General features: G+C 41.8%; 1 protein-coding gene across 4 annotated transcripts in view; it reads left to right on the top strand.

Moving 5' to 3' along the window:
• Positions 1–17,508, top strand: part of PRMT8 (protein arginine methyltransferase 8) — a 110,779-nt gene that overhangs the window by 60,754 nt on the left and 32,517 nt on the right. For all 4 annotated transcript variants that reach the window (XM_075856047.1, XM_075856048.1, XM_075856049.1 and 1 more), the window contains exons 3-4: positions 1,889–2,044; positions 13,417–13,480. In XM_075856047.1, coding sequence (XP_075712162.1) covers positions 1,889–2,044; positions 13,417–13,480 — 220 coding nt within the window. The remainder of the gene's footprint in view (positions 1–1,888; positions 2,045–13,416; positions 13,481–17,508) is intronic.

Genomic DNA, 17,508 nt, shown 5'->3' with positions numbered 1-17,508 from the left:
CAGGCTAATATGGACAATGCCTGTCTAGTTATTGATGCCAATAATGCCCATGCTCTTTTATTCATTGCTCTCTGCGGCAATGTTTCTCTTCTATGGAGGATTTTAATCATTAGTTGTATTGTATTTCAATCTTTTCAATATACTTTTATTCTCGGGATTTGCTTAAATAAACATTTTATTAAGTCTTTATTTGAAATGGAAAAATCAATTCGTTTTAGAAGACCATTCTCTAAGGAAGTTTTTTTTAGAAATTGCAATTATTCTTTTGGTGAAGGCCGAAGCTCTGGATGGAGAATGCAGGTGAAAAGTTGGCATGGTACATTTCAGCCTATCAGTTGGTAATTTTTTCTAAGTACAAGGGACTATATGGGATTATTAGTGTTTTTTATTTTTTTTTGTTTTTTTGGGGGGTTATACGTACAGAAAAAGAGTATTTCAATCCTAAATATATTGAATAGGGCTCCATGGTGACACAACGTGGGTGACTTGAACGTTACCCTATGCAAAAGAAAATTGCAAAGTACCCGACAAGGTGGTTTGAAACTTTCTTTCTCATAGGGAAACATTGAAGCCATCGGCGGGTTAGTCTGTGTCGCGGTAGAGCCCCATTCTTAGACCCCATGCACACGGCCATGCCCGTAATCACGGTCCACAATTACAGGAACGGACGGCCGCTTGTGGCCACAGACAGCCATCCGAATTTTTGGCCCATGCTCCCATACAAAGTTTTGGAGCATGGTCTGTAAAGAGCAAAAGATAGGACATGTCCTATCTTTTGCAGAGGTTTTCTACGGCCCGGACACCGTCACGCAAATATATGGGAAGGTGTCCGTGGTCAATAGAAATGAATGGGTCCGCAATTATGAACGAAATCTACGGTCGTGTGCATGGGGCCTTACATGTAACTAGCATTCAAATATATACCCAAAAGCTATTAAAAAATAAAAGTTGCTAGGGACTTTTTTATTGTCACAATGAATATAAGACTATGATACTTTGCTGGAGAGGCCTATTCAAAAATTGTTCTAGCCTATGGGGAGAGGGCAGGAGCATTACTATGGGAAACGCACCCAGGCACTGGAGCCTGACAGGGACCAAAGGGTCTCTCTGCCTCATATGAGGAAACCAGTACTAGAAATGACACAGGGGGGCGTTCAGTCAGGTTAGGGTGTATTCACACTGTTCACCGTGTCCGTGGGAGGTATAGGCCAAGATAATGCTTCCTTGGATATGTTCAGCACATATTCCGGTGCTTTCCCGTCACGTACGTCGAACGTACACTGCGAATGCAGTGTGAACACCCGTTAGATACATACAAACATACTGCATGAGCACGTGTAAGGCTTCGTTCACATCTGCGTCGGGTTCCCCTGACGGAAAGCTCAGACTGGACCCATGAACGGAGTCCCGACGCAGATGTGTACGAAGCCTAAATTCAATTGTTTTGAGGAGAAGCGCCTTCACTTTTAGAATCGTATTCAGCATGTGTAACTAAATTTTTTTTAACATTTTGACATGTCAGAGTGACACATCAGAAGTATTGATCGGTGGCGGTCCCAGCACTGAGATCCCCACCGATCGCTAAAAAGAAGCTGCAGAAGCGCTTGTGTGAGTGCAGTGCCGCACTGTTTCTGATCAGCTTTCCTCGTAAAGCCGAGCGAGCGGTGTCCGGACTCATAAACTTTCTATTGAGCCCGAACACCGCTCTGAGGAAAGCCGATCAGAAACTAAGCAGCACAGCGCTCACCTGAGTACTTCTTCCGCTTCATTTTAGTGATCGGTGGGTGTCTCAGTCCTCTTCCACCTATCAAAACTTCTGACATGTCAAAAGTTTTTTAAAAGTTTAGTTATACTTCAACATAATTCTTCTTTTCTTTTGTTCTTGCAGGAAATGCTGAAAGATGAAGTTCGCACATTGACTTATAGGAACGCCATGTATCACAATAAACATGTATTTAAGGATAAAATTGTCTTGGACGTTGGTAGTGGGACTGGAATTCTCTCCATGTTCGCAGCTAAGGCCGGAGCGAAGAAAGTGTACGGGGTGAGTAAATCTTATTACTTTTAATGTCATCGTCTAAAACTGAGGACCCCTGAAGCCGCATGCGGAGATAACAGGTGCTCCTGAGAACATTTAACGTTGACAATGACATTTTTATCCAAGATATGAACGGAATGAAATAATTTTTACATGGGGTGAAAGGGGTGTATGAGATTAGAAAAAAAGTTCTGATTTTTTTTCTCCAGAAACAGTGCCACTCTTGTCCTGTGGGCTGTATCTAGAATTGCGCTCAGTGCCATGGTGTCCTAGTGGGACTGCAATACCGGTCATAACCCATTAACAAAAGTGGCACTCTTTCTGGTAAACTAAAACTTATTGTGCAAGGTGTGATGTGCCAGATATAGTATTTTGACCCTAGTGCCACATTAGTCATGCTATACCATTCTTGGCGCCATTTGCAGACAGTATTACTCTAGTCTTCTGTTATTTCAATGAGCCAATTCTTATTTTGATGGCCACTTAAAGGGGTTCTCTCAACATGGCAACTCATTTTTATTTTTATGAAGACAGCATGTCCTGCTTCTGAATTCTCCGGCAAATATGGACATTGTCACTGGCCATACATTTGTGTAGTATTACATGGTGCCCATTGAAATGAATGGGCAACCCTGTAATTGGTTGCTCTAGCAGATTTGGCGCTCTTTGTTAGAGGCTTTGTGCTCTGGCTAATAGAGTCATCACTCTATTATGGAGTGTCAGGCGCAGCCAAAATGGTGTCGGATCGTACATCCCGGCACCGATCAACTTTAGATTATAAACTAGACAATCCCCATGCCACCTGTAAGTAAACCACACGTTATAGTGTAAACAATGTTAAACCTAACACAAGTATCGTGTCATCACTGTGCCGGCTGGACCCCCCACCCTCCTGTCACCGGCTATACTGTCTACACGCAGGGGTCTCAAACACGCGGCCCACGGGCCGTATGCGGCCCCTGAGGCTGTCATCAGCAGCCGCGGGACACAGAGATGCTAGTATATGCTCTGCTCCGGGACTCTGTGGAATTCCCTGACAACGCTGTACATATAAGGACAGTGATGTCTAGGGCTTCCCCAGAGCCGGAGTCCTAGGCAGAGCGCTAGTATAGGCTCTGCTAAGGGACTCTGAGGAAGCTGCTGACGTCACTGTCGATACATGGACAATGATGTCAGGGGCTTCTCCCAGAGGCAGTAGCGCTAGTAGGTAGTAGCGCTCTACCCGGGACTTTGGCTCTGGGGTTGCCCCTGACATCACTGTGCATATATGGATAGTGATGTCAGGATCAGAGCTGGAATCCCAGTCAGAGTCCTAGAAGCTGCTCTGCTCCAGGACCCCAGCTCTGGGCAAGCCCCTAACATCACTGTCCATATATGGATACTGATGTCAGTGGCTTTCCCAGAGTTCCAGAACAGAGCCTATACTAGTGCTCTGCTCTGGAACACCGGCTCTGGGGTTGCCCCTGACATCCCATTCCGGTCCAGGAGGATCCCATGACATCCCTGTCTATGGACAGTGACGTCAGGGGCTCCTCCAGCAGAGGAATCCGCGGCCAAAGCATCGGCAATTCTCTGGCTGGGTATTTCACTCCTAGAGGGAGCCCCAATGGAGCTATCTACTAGTGGGTGGTACTATCAATAAGGGGTGTGTGTGGCATTATCTACAGAGGGCACTGTGGCAGCATCTACAGAGCGCACTGTGGCAGCAGCTACAGAGGGCACTGTGGCAGCAGCTACAGAGGGCACTGTGGAATTATCTACGGAGGGCACTGTGGCATTATCTACGGGTGGGTATGTGGCAGTATCTACATAGGACACTGTAGCATTATCTAGGGGGTGTAGCATTATCTACAGAGGGCAATGTGGCATTATCTATGGGTGGGTGTGTGGCAGTATCTACCGAGTGCACTGTGGCAGTATCTACATAGGACACTGTAGCATTATCTAGGGGTGTGGCATTATCTACAGAGGGCACTGTGGCATTATCTACAGAGGGAAATGTGGCATAAATCTATGGGTGGGTGTGTGGCAGTATCTACAGAGTGCACTGTAGCATTATCTAGGGGGTGTGGCATTATCTACAGATAGCACTGTGGCATTATCTATGGGTGGGTTTGTGGCAGTATCTACAGAGGGCACTGTGGCAGTATCTACAGAGGGCACTGTGGCAGTATATACAGAGGGCACTGTGGCATTATCTACAGAGGGGCTCTTTGGCACTATCTAAAAAGGGGCTGCCCAATCTTGATATTCGTGTGTCTGCCAAACGCTGCCAACTGAGCCGCCGGACTGCATTTAGCGACACTTAAACTGGAAAACTGGATTGTTAAAATAGGCACGTGGAGAAAATTTGCAAATTTCCATTAAGTTTAAACCTAGCACTATTATTATAGTAATGTAGTATTATTATAGTAATGTAGTATTATTATAGTAATTTAGTATTGTAGTAATGTAGTATTATTATTATAGTAATGTAGTATTATTATAGTAATTTTGTATTATTATAGTAATGTAATATTGATATAGTAATGTAGTATTGTTATAGTAATGTAGTATTATAGTCATGTAGTATTGTTATAGTAATGTAGTGTTATAGTAATGTAGTATTATAGTAATGTAGTATTATAGTGATGTAGTATTATTATAGTAATGTAGTATTATTATAGTGATGTAGTATTATTATAGTGATGTAGTATTATAGTAATGTAGTATTATTATAGTAATGTAGTATTATAGCAATGTAGTATTGTTATAGTTATTTAGTATTATTATAGTAATGTAGTATTATTATAGTAATGTAGTATTATAGTAATGTAGTATTGTTATAGTTATTTAGTATTATTATAGTAATGTAGTATTATTATAGTAATGTAGTATTATAGTAATGTAGTATTATAGTAATGTAGTATTGTTATAGTAATGTAGTATTATTATAGTAATGTAGTATTATTATAGTAATGTAGTATTATTATAGTAATGTAGTATTATAGTAATGTAGTATTGTTATAGTAATGTAGTATCATTATTATTATTATAGTAATGTAGTAGTATTATAGCAATGTAGTATTGTTATTATATTAATGTAGTATTGTTATTATAGTAATGTAGTATTATAGTAATGTAGTATTGTTATTATAGTAATGTAGTATTATTATAGTAATGTAGTATTGTTATTGTAGTAATGTAGTATTATAGTCATGTAGTATTGGTGTTATAGTAATGTATTATTATAGTAATGTAGTATTATTATAGTATTGAAGTATTATTATAGTAATGTAGTATTATAGTAATGTAGTATTATTATAGTAATGTAGTATTATAGTAATGTACTATTGTTATAGTTATTTAGTATTATAGTAATGTAGTATTGTTATAGTAATGTAGTATTGTTATAGTAATGTAGTATTATAGTAATGTAGTATTATTATAGTATTGAAGTATTATTATAGTAATGTAGTATTATTATAGTAATGTAGTATTATAGTAATGTACTATTGTTATAGTTATTTAGTATTATAGTAATGTAGTATTGTTATAGTAATGTAGTATTGTTATAGTAATGTAGTATTATTATAGTAATGTAGTATTATAGTAATGTAGTATTGTTATAGTAATGTAGTATTGTTATAGTAATGTAGTATTGTTATAGTAATGTAGTATTATAGTAATGTACTATTGTTATAGTTATTTAGTATTATAGTAATGTAGTATTGTTATAGTAATGTAGTATTATTATAGTAATGTAGTATTATAGTAATGTAGTATTGTTATAGTAATGTAGTATTATTATAGTAATGTAGTATTAGTATTATAGTAATGTAGTATTGTTATTATAGTAATGTAGTATTAGTATTATAGTAATTTAGTATTATTATACTAATGTCGTATTATTATAGTAGTTCAAATAACTAATTAATTAACAATAATTTTGTATTGCATCAAATTTGAAAGTAATACGGCCCGTCAACTTCACATTTTTTTCTATATGTGTCCCACTTACCCTGCCGAGTTTGAGACCCCTGCTCTACAGGTTCTTTATCCTAAATCTTCCTACATAACCTAAACAATTGGAACATAAATCCAAGGGGCCAAATTGACACACAACAACTATCCCCAGTGGCCGGACTGACCTCTCTATTGGCCCAAAATACAATGGATACGTATAAAGCGTAACATTCCTTTAAAACTTCTCCACCACACATCCACTGATACAAATGGTGATTTAAAAAAACAGGAGTGCCCAAATCCCTTTTCCCGGTATAGAAGTGACCACGTCGGCTTGGCTGCTTTCGTATTGACAATTAACTATAAAGCTGAACAACAGCTGGAAATGGCCTAACACATATATTGCCTTACCTATGTGAGAACTCTAAGCCCTTGGTACTTTACATGTGGTAAGTATGTGAACCGCAGGTAGTATGTGCCATGTCTCTAGGGGACACTTGCACTCCTTATGCTTTTAATATGTGCAGCCCAGTGTATGATCATAGCATTGAGGGTATTTTAAAGTAACTTATTTGAGTTGGGGGTACTTGCCGCTAAGAAATACTCCTCTTAGCCGTTCATCAGTGGTCACCTGACGTCTTTAATGTATTGACTTCTTTAATACTTAAGATATCTTTCTTGTAAAGTGCTGGGGATGGGGTTCACATCTTCTTGTTGGCTGTACTGTAGGAGGGATGGGGGCATATGTAGCCGCTTGTTCTGAATTGTCAGGGGGTCCTAATCTAAAGGAAATCTGTGCTTTTCCTCTACAGCAGGGATCTCAAACACGGCCGGGTAAGTGGGCCACATATAGAAAGAATTAGAAGTTGACGGGCCGCATTTCAACAATCAAGTGTCGCTACATGCAGTCCGGCGGCTCAGTTGGCAGCGTATGGCAGACACACATGTCAAGATTGGGCAGCCCCTTTTAAGATAGTGCCACAGAGCCTTCTGTAGATACTGCCACAGTGCCCTCTGTAGATAATGCCACAGTGCCCTCAGTAGATAATGCCACAGTGCCCTCGGTAGATAATGCCACAGTGCCCTCAGTAGATAATGCCACACACCCCTAGATACTGCCACAGTGCCCTCTGTAGATACTGCCACAGTGCTCTCTGTAGATACTGCCACACACCCACCCATATATAATGCCACAGTGCCCTCTGTAGATGCTGTCAGTGCCCTCTGTAGATGCTGCCACAATGCCCTCTGCAGATACGGCCACACACTCACCCATAGATAATGCCACACTGCCCTCTGTAGATGCTGCCACATACCCACCCTTAGATAATGCCACAGTGCCCTCTGTAGATGCTGCCACAGTGCCCTCAGTAGATAATGCCACACACCACTAGATAATGCCACAGTGCCCTCTGTAAATACTGCCACAGTGCCCTCTGTAGATACTGCCACAGTGCCCTCTGTAGATACTGCCACACACCCACCCATAGATAATGCCACAGTGCCCTCTGTAGATGCTGCCACAGTGCCCTCTGTAGATGCTGTCAGTGCCCTCTGTAGATGCTGCCACAATGCCCTCTGCAGATACTGCCACACACCCACCCATAGATAATGCCACAGTGCCTTCTGTAGATGCTGCCACATTGCCCTCAGTAGATAATGCCCCACACCCCTAGATAATGCCACAGTGTCCTCTGTAGATACTGCCACAGTGCCCTCTGTAGATGCTGCCACACACCCACCCATAGATAATGCCACAAAGCCATCTGAAGATGCTTTGACACACCCACCCACCCATAGATAATGCCACAGTGCCCTCTGTAGATGCTGCCACAGTGCCCTCTGTAGATGCTGCCAGTGCCCTCTGTAGATGCTGCCACAGTGCCCTCTGCAGATACTGCCACACACCCACCCATATATAATGCCACAGTGCCCTCTGTAGATGTAGGCACAGTGCCCTCTGTAGATGCTGCCACAGTGCCCTCTGTAGATGCTACCACAGTGCCCTCTGTAGATGCTGCCACAGTGCCCTCTGTAGATGCTGCCACAGTGCCCTCTGTAGATACTGCCATAGTGTCCTCTGTAGATGCTGCCACAGTGCCTTCTGTAGATGCTGCCACAGTACCATATATGAACAGTGATGTCAGGGGCTTGCCCAGAGCTGAAATACCGGAGCAGAGCCGTTTCTAGCACTCTACCTGGGACTCCAGCTGTGCTCTTGACATCACTATCCAGCTCTGGGGAAGCCCTAGACATTGCTGTCCATATGTGGACAGCGATGTCAGGGGATTCCACAGAGTCCCGGAGCAAAGCCTATACTAGCGCTCTGCCCAGGACTCCGCTTTGGGGAAGACCCTGACAACATTGTCCATATATGGACAGCGATGTCAGGGAATTCCACAGAGTCCCGGAGCAGAGCCTGTAGTAGCGGCTCTGTGTCCCGCAGGCCGCAGATGACAGCCTCAGGGGCCGCATGCTTGAGACCCCTGCTCTACAGTGTATACAGTAATGCCTGATACTGGATTTCCTCGCTCTTTACATTCAAACAATTGGTATTCCAGCCTTCAGAAAAGAAGCGCAGAAATAAAAGTTGCAGATATATTGTTGGAATTAGCAAGCAAGTTACTGGAACTTTGGGACTTTAAATCCATTCTAGCATTGAGTTGCCCCCGTGTTCTCGCTGTGTATTTCCTGTCTTATTATGAGGAAGATGTCGCTGCCAGTTTGATCGCTTGTTACACTTTAAAACACATGCTGTTCCTTCCCACACTGATAGGATAGGAACTAATAGTCTGACTGCCGCAACTCCATTGTTAATATTATTCTGCAAGGTTGTTATTGCATGTTCTACTGTCGCTTACCGCTCACAACATGCTCGATTTTGTTTTAGATTATGAGTTTGACTTAACCTAAAGAACTAATAGAAAATGATGGAAAATAAAATTATCTGTACAGCATTGAGCTAATACTTTAAAGGGAAACCCACCTAAAAATTATCCTCTGATATGGTGGAACTTTCAATGACAGAAATTATCCAGTGGTATCAACAGGGTTAAAGTGGACAGGTCACCTCTTGCCCATTAAATACAAATTCTGGAGCACCTTTTCTTAGAATTACATTGTGCCATTCCTCTATTATTCAACCTGGAAATGTATGAATAAATTGACAACTGGGTGTGACCAGTTGGGGGGGGGGGTGTCCTTACACAGACTGATAATGACCAATCAGTGCTGACAGTCTGTGTAGGGGCACGCCCCTTTAACAAGCAGAATGGTAACACCCAGTTGATAATTTATTCATAGATTTCAAGGAGGAATAACAGAGGAATGGCACAATGCAGAATTCTAATAAAAGATGTTAAAGATTTGTCATTTCATGGGGAAAACATGTATTTACTAAAATAGACATGTCAGGAGAGGTGGCAGGTCCTTTTCAAGGTGCTCTAGGGGAAATCAATGGAGGTCTGTTTTATAAGACAGGGCCAAATATATATATATTAGGTGTGTTGCCCTTTAACCGTTTCTAGCAAGTTGGAGCTGGTAACACAAACATTTCATATCTAAAACTTGTCCATGAATGATTGTAATGCTCAGCATAAGATACAGCTGAAGTTTTTTCTTGGATGTGAAGGAGGTAAAAGGTAGGCCTAGAGATAGAGGTGATTATCTTAAATTGGGATTGTATGAACATCACTGCCCCCCACTCCCCCTCATCAAAAGCTTCTAAAAGACCCACCAACAAACACTGGTTGATAAGGCTGACTGGCTCACCAGAAAACTTACTTAGGCTTCGTTCACATCTGCTTCTGGACTCCATTCATGGGTTCCATCAGACCTTTCCATCCGGGGAACCTATGAATGGAATCCAAACTGAAACAAACCATAGGTTTCCGTTTGCATCACCATTGATTTCAATGGTGACGGATCCGTTGCAAATGGTTTACGTTAGTCTCAGTTGTGCAAGGGTCCCGTAATTTTGATGGAATGAATAGCGCAGTCTACTACGGTATTGATTCTATCAAAACGACAGAACCCCTAAACAACGGAGACAAACGGAAACCATGTGCACCGGATCCATTACCTTTGAAATAAATGGTGATTCAAACGGAAACCTATGGTTCCGTCATGGCTCCCCCTGACGGAAAGCTTAGACGGAACCCATGAACGGAGTCCCAATGCTGATGTGAACGAAGCCTTATACTGTACACAAGATCCAAAGGAAAGTTATCAGAAAGTTATCATCTCAAGTTGTTGCAAATGACAACTCCAAGCATGGCTGGGCATGGTGGGACTTGGTAGTTTTGCAACAGTTCGAGACCCACAAGTTGTGAAACTCTTACCTAAGGTCTATGTTCCACAGATATAATCGATTATAATAGGAAATAGTCACCTGAAGACTCACTATTATTATACGTAAGATCTTCAGAATGTGGAGATACTAAGGGTGCACTAGAGCATGTAGGGTGAGGTTTCCGATAAGGTGGTTCCCTTAAGGGGGGATAATCTTTGTTTTTGAGGGTGACAGGATTATCTAGATTAAAGTGTAGCTAAACGTTCGACAAACTTCTGACATGTCATAGTGACATGTCAGAAGTTTGGATTGGTGGGGGTCCGAGCACGGAGACCCCCACTAATCTCTAGAACGAAGCAGCTGAAGTTCTCGTGTGAGCGCTCATCTGCTTCGTGTATGTTCGGCTATTTCCGGAAATAAATGTATCGGTGTACGAACTCAATACAAAGTCTATGAGACCGTACTCCGATACATTGACTTTCCGGAAAAAGCCGAACAGAAACGAAGCAGCTGAGCGCGCACACGAGCACTTCAGCTGCTTCGTTCTAGCGATTGGTGCGGGTCTCCGTGCTCGGACCCCCACCAATCCAAACTTCTGACATGTCACTATGACATGTCAGAAGTTTGTCGAACGTTTAGTTACACTTTAACAATAGGGACAGTGTGATGGACCCTATCCTGACTTTCCACATAACTTCCTAACTTCTAAAGTCCATCTGAAGGGGTAGGGTCCAACCATTGGAAGCTGTACAGTGATATCACCCTACGTATTGTCAGCCTAGGAATTGGAGGAAAGTTTTTTAGTGTATAGATCAGCGTTACTTTCAAAGTAGCAATGATCATTAATGTATGGGGATGAGCGATCGTTACTATGATCACTCGTCCTCCTACATTTCCATCATGTTTACACAGGGAGCTGCGCTGCCGACAACAATAATATTTTGTGCTGCATAAACTATATGATCAGCTGAAGAACGAGCGTTTGCTCGTTCATTGGCTGATCGTTGCCCTATTCACACACAGCAATGATTGGGAACGAATGATCGTTTGACCGATAATAGGGCCTTAACAATACATAAGTAATTGTTAGCCATAAAATTAATTAGCTCAGGCATTACCATACAATCTAATACACAGAAGAAAGCTGGTTTAAGCTGCCCCCTGTACTTTTTTGACCCCTGTGCAGGTTGCACCAATGGTGTTACCGCCGCTGGAAATACGGACATTTTAGAGAAGGGGTTGTCCCTCAAAGGACCGCTCTCTATAAACCAGATCCGCTGAACAGAATAACTCAACACAACCATGTATTGCATAGATAGTAATTCATTTGGGCTACATGAAGGCCTGCGCAGAGCTTTCCCATGATCACCTTGAATTAGAGAAGCCAGATCTGCAGCGATCAGTTGATTGCCAGGGAGGCTTCTTAATTAAAGGGGTCTGTTCAGATGGAACAATTCCCTTAAATTAGGAGCTAAACCACTGCTGAGAAAGTAGATATTTGGGCGGTTTTACTACGGTGTCTGGATCTAAAAAGTGTTGATAAATTTGCCAAATTTTGGTGCAATTTTGATGTTTATGCCTCACTAGACACTTTTTAAAAGTGTTCTGGAAAGGGGGCATGGCTTAAAATGGCACAAATCAAAAGTGGTATAAGGAAGTGTAAAGTATTTTACAGGTCATGCAAGATGTGCCCAAATTATGATGCAGCATGCACCACCGAAAAATCACTGAACAGGCCATACTTACTCATAAGGGCAGGAACACACACCACTTCCCATCAACACACACCACTTCCCAGCAGGGCGCAGCTAAACCAAAATGCTACATACAGTAGAGGGAGATTACACAGGTGCAATATACTGAGGAACATACACTCACGTCTACTATTCATGAAGGGGGCAGCTGCTTAGTATTAACATTGCACACAGATAAGGCTTTTAAAAGTGTGTCAGTCACACGGTTACATATAGTGCCCCATTCTGACAAACAGCCTATTAGTCACGCCCATACTATTAGACCAGGCGGCCTGCCCAGCACCAACCAAATGCACCACACAATATACTGACACACTATTCTCCCCCAGCACTACAAGGCCCAGCTGCATCCTGAAAAGATATCCAAGTAAAACGATAAATGGCAATGATAAACATGAGGTATTAGTTGATATTTTGGCCAAAATACGCAAGCTCGCAACCCGCGTCATGGGTCCCCATCGTATTGCAAGAACCCCAAACACTCCTATTACAAAGAATTCACTGAAAAAGAACGATATTAATTTAAAATCACTGAAGAGGCCATATTTACTCTTAAGGGCAGGTACACACACCACTTCCCAGCGGGACGCAGATAAACCAAAATGCTACATAGAGGGAGATGCACCACTGGGATCAATTTGGCACCTTTTGAAACGGCCTGATCTAAGTTTACTCTGTATAATTATTATATAGCATTAGTAAGTGTGGATCATTGTCGACAAGTTCAAGACCAATCATTTCAGTCAACACATGGTACCAGTTAGGGTATGTTCACACGAGGGCGTCTGTAACGGCTGAAATTACGGGGATGTTTCAGCCTGAAAACATCCCCGTAATTTCAGCCGTAACGGCATGTGCAGGCGCTTGAACGCCGCGTCAATTACGGGTGTAATTAGCGCTGCTATTCATTGGAGTCAATGAATAGCGGCTCCAATTACGGCCAAAGAAGTGACAGGTCACTTCTTTGACGCGGGCGTCTATTTACGCGCCGTCTTTTGACAGCGGCGCGTAAATTACGCCTCGTGTGAACAGACAAACGTCTGCCCATTGCTTTCAATGGGCAGATGTTTGTCAGCGCTATTGAGGCGCTATTTTCGGACGTAATTCGGGGCAAAAACGCCCGAATTACGTCCGTAAATAGGCCGTGTGAACATACCCTTACATTTGAGCCTTCAAACAGTTTACTATAACAAGACTTATAGAAGGGGATACCGTATGTCTAATTGTTTGCTTGGAGATACAGCACAGGCTCTACTGTATTGAATAAGACCTAATGTACCATCACAAACCACTTGAGAATTAAATACTTTATCTCACTTTGTTTGTTTTCTTTTGTTTCATGTAGAAGAGTGTCTGACCTCAATATTTTGTTTGTCTTTTTTGCTCAGATTGAATGTTCCAGCGTTTCCGACTATTCTGAAAAAATTATCAAGGCCAACCATCTGGACAGCAGTAAGGCATCTGAGAATGTACTTGTGCTCCAACACATAGAAATGTTTCCTGTATGTTCTGTAGTATGACCTTGAAAACTCTTTCTCATTTATGTTTTAGAAAAGTTTTATGGTATGTTTTTGGTCAAATCAAAATTTGTGTGAGAGCGCCAGGCCCAAAGAGCTAGGACAAATAACTTCAATTCAACAATGTAGTGCTGTCACTTAAAGAGGACCTGTCACTAGGTCATATAAGTTGAACTGGTTATCAGAATTGAACAGCGCTTTCTTCCTGATTCCAGCACTATTTTTGGTTTTTTCCTGGACCCCACTGCTCCAGAGATATGGCCCACTGTTGTGTTGGTTCCCTATATGCTAATTTGCTGCAGTTAGCCAACAGGGTGGAGCTAGATTCCCTGCCACCGATGCTGACCAATCAGTGTCAGGCAGCATAAGGGTAGTTAAGGGTTAAGGGTTGGCTAACTACAACAAAATAGCATATAGGGAGTCAACACAACTGTGGGCCATATCTCTGGAACGGTGGGATCCAGAAAAAAAAAAAAAAACAGTGCTGGACTCAGGGAGACCGCACTATTCAGGTCAGGAAACTTGTTCAACTTATATGACCTAGTGACAGGTCCTCTTTAAAGTGAATTTCTACCCTTGAACATTTTGTTTTTAACCTAAATAGTTCCAAAATTCTGAGCTGGTTTACAGTAATTATTAATATATCTTTATAGCAGTTGGAAATAAATTTCTTGTAAAACAGAGCTCCAAATCCCGTGTATAAATCTACAGTTAAATTATAAACTTTGGACATCCAGCAGCCACCACTAGAGGGAGCTTTATACAGTGGTAAAACAGTATGCAGAAAGCTCATAAACTCCCTCTAGTGGTGGATGCCTGAATTTTGTCATTTTCTCTATGTCTATGCAGAGAATTTCAAGCCGTGTATCAGAAATACAGAGCTCCAACTGATACATAGATATTTTAAAGAGGTTGACTGATTTAGAAAACCCATTTTTAAATACTCTATTAGGCCATTCTGACTAAATAGAGCCCCTCTGTTCAGAACCTCCACCGATTAGCCAGAGTGCATGGCGTCTCTAGATCTGGAGGACCAAGCCTGCCGATTGATTTCAATGAGCACAGTGTAATACTTAATTTCCCCTGTGGTGGTGCTGCGGGGTAACTAAACACTTGCAGCCAGGTTCTCCCGCAGATTACAGCTGATCACTTGGGTGTCCTAGCAAAAGGACAAGCTGTGATCAGATCAGAGTCCATTTTAACAAGAGATTGTACAAAGTGAACAAACCCTTTAAGTAATTTATCAGAACAGAATTTTGGACCTAAAAATAAAAAATGAAAGGGAGGCAATAACTTTTGGGCAAGATGATCAGTTGCTGTCTGATTAGAGTCAAAAACTGTCATAAGTGGAAATTACATTCAGAGAAAGGCGTTTATCAGCCTGCGTGGATGGGGGCAGAGAGACTCCTCTCTTACTACAAGAGTACAGCCAGACTTTAATCCTCACAATTAAATACTACAGAAAATACTATTAAACTATACAATAAAAATATGGTTTAGTCCCACAACATAAATTCATAAAAATTAAAGGGGTTGTATGTGAATAAAAACAAAACATAGCTGCTTATTTCCAGAAACAGCGCCACTCATGTCCATCTGCTGTGTCTGGTATTGCAGCTCAATACCTTTTCTGATTAATATACGACACTTTATAACAATTTCATGCAATTTAACTTGCTGAAATTATCTGTTTTGTTCTTAGATGTTATTTTTCAGTCATTGTATGAAATTACTTTTCCTGGTGTGACAGTTTCCTAAAATACAGTTACATCTAGCAGATTTTTTGGCAGCCGGTTGACATACTTGTTACAGGGCCATCAGTAGATGAAAATTGAATATGTGGCTTGTCCATGTCAGGGCATTTTTTTTTTAAAATTTCGTTCCATACACATAGCTATCCATCAAAGTGATGGCCGAGTGTCTTGACGCAACTGCGCTTTCCATCGCTCGTTCCCAAAGCTATCATATCTCATCCATCAACGGATGCAATGCCCTTGTGGTGTTATTGAATGAAGACGCGAAAGCTATTGCATAATAACTATTTTGTATTACTGCATAATCCCCCGGCCATTAAATCTTTCTGCATCACGGTGTACAACATTCTGTTAAAGGGGTTTTCTCCAACAATCAGGACTTCCTTCAGAGAGAGTTTCGCTCTTGAGGACATCTCGGCTACATGTATTACTCAGATATTTATTGCATTTGTCACTCCTGAGAAATGGTTCCCCTATTGATAACATGATAACAGCTGATCTTGGGAGGTGGGCCGGGATGAGGGGTAGGCGGAACCGGCATAGGGGGGCACAATTTATTGATAAAAAAAATAATGCTTTACCTTTAAAAAAAAATTGTACATCCAATTGGATGGTGTGTCCGAGCTGCTAATAATGCTGTAGGTGCTGGAGTATTGAGAACTACACATGGGTAGAGGAGATGAATGGGGAATATGTATTATAAATAAGAACATTGGCGGTGACCAGGGGGCATTTAAAGGGGTATCCGAGATCTTTAAAAATGAGAGCAACTGCAGTAAATGTTCTAACATAAAAAACAATAAATGTTACTCACCTGGTAAATCTCCCGCCACTCCAGCGCAGATGCTCTGCCGGTCCTGCAGTGATGACATCACGTACTCCATTCACGGGACCGCTGCAGCCAATCACTGGCCTCAGTGGTGATTCTTGTATGTACGGCATGAAACTCTGAGACCAGTGATTGGCTGCAGCGGACACGTGAATGACCTACATTACGTCGTCACTGCAGGTCCGGCTGCGCATCGGTGGTAGAGGATTTAAAGGGTCTTTCCCATAATAAATATAGGATAGTTGATAAATATTTGATTGTTGAGAGTACAGCCGCTGGGATCCCACTGATCCCGATAATGAGCTGACCTGGCCATCCCGGTGCGGCCCATATGAATAAAGCGGTACTGCGCATGCTCGGCCACCTCTCTAGTCATCTTCTATGGGGCTGCCTGACACTATCTCTGGCAACACAATAAAAAGTGAATGGAGCGGCGGTTGAGCATGGGCAGTACCGCTCCATTTAAATGGGCCGCACCGCTCCATTTAAATGGGCCGCACAGGGACGGCCAGGTAAGCCTGTTCTTAGGATCAGTGGTGGTCCCAGCGCTCGGACCCTCACCGATCACATATTTATCACCTATCCTTTGGATAGGTGATAAATATTGTTTATAGGAAAAAACCCTTTTAACAGGGGAGTAACCTTCTTTTTTTATTTTTATTTTACTGTAGTTACTTAAATCTTTAAAAATCTTGGGCAACCTATTTAAATGTTTTGATAGCCAACTTAGTGTGGGCACTTTGGCACCTATTTGTCGCGGATATATTTAGAGTCCAGGCGATAGAGACCTCTGCCACCACCAGATGTACATCTGGGAACATGCTACGTGGTCAGGGAACAACCGCTTTTATAATTTGGCATATTGTCCTAAATTAGATTTGTATGAAATATTGGGTCCCCGGGAGTGTCAGCGGCCCTCGGGCTGTGTGATGTCATAGGGTTGGCAGAAAACCCGGATTCCAGAATGGAGGTAAAGAAGGAAAGCTTCTCCCTGTGCGGAGCATTCATATGTTATTCCCCAGTGTTACTCTGTTCAAATCCTCTTTGATGTCTTCAGACTTTCCTTTATTTTAGTAAAATAGAAGTGATCATTGTTACTCTCAGCATGGCGTCTACTGTGGAGGCTCCGAGACAATGTGCAGAACACCCACCATCATGTCAATTTGGGAAACAAAACATGAATGCATTATTTTGAAAATAATACATGTTCCAGTAGGAGATCTAGAACAGGAGCGTTATATTATTCTTCCCTAAACATCTACTGTAAAGCTAAACTTTAATAAAGAAAACAAGTAGACTGTACGATAGATAGATAGATAGATAGATAGATAGATAGATAGATAGATAGATAGATAGATAGATAGATAGATAGATAGATAG

Source organism: Rhinoderma darwinii, chromosome 3 (genome assembly GCF_050947455.1).
Source record: "Rhinoderma darwinii isolate aRhiDar2 chromosome 3, aRhiDar2.hap1, whole genome shotgun sequence".
In the NCBI taxonomy this organism is placed as follows: domain Eukaryota; kingdom Metazoa; phylum Chordata; class Amphibia; order Anura; family Rhinodermatidae; genus Rhinoderma; species Rhinoderma darwinii.
This window is presented reverse-complemented; position numbering and strand designations above follow the sequence as displayed.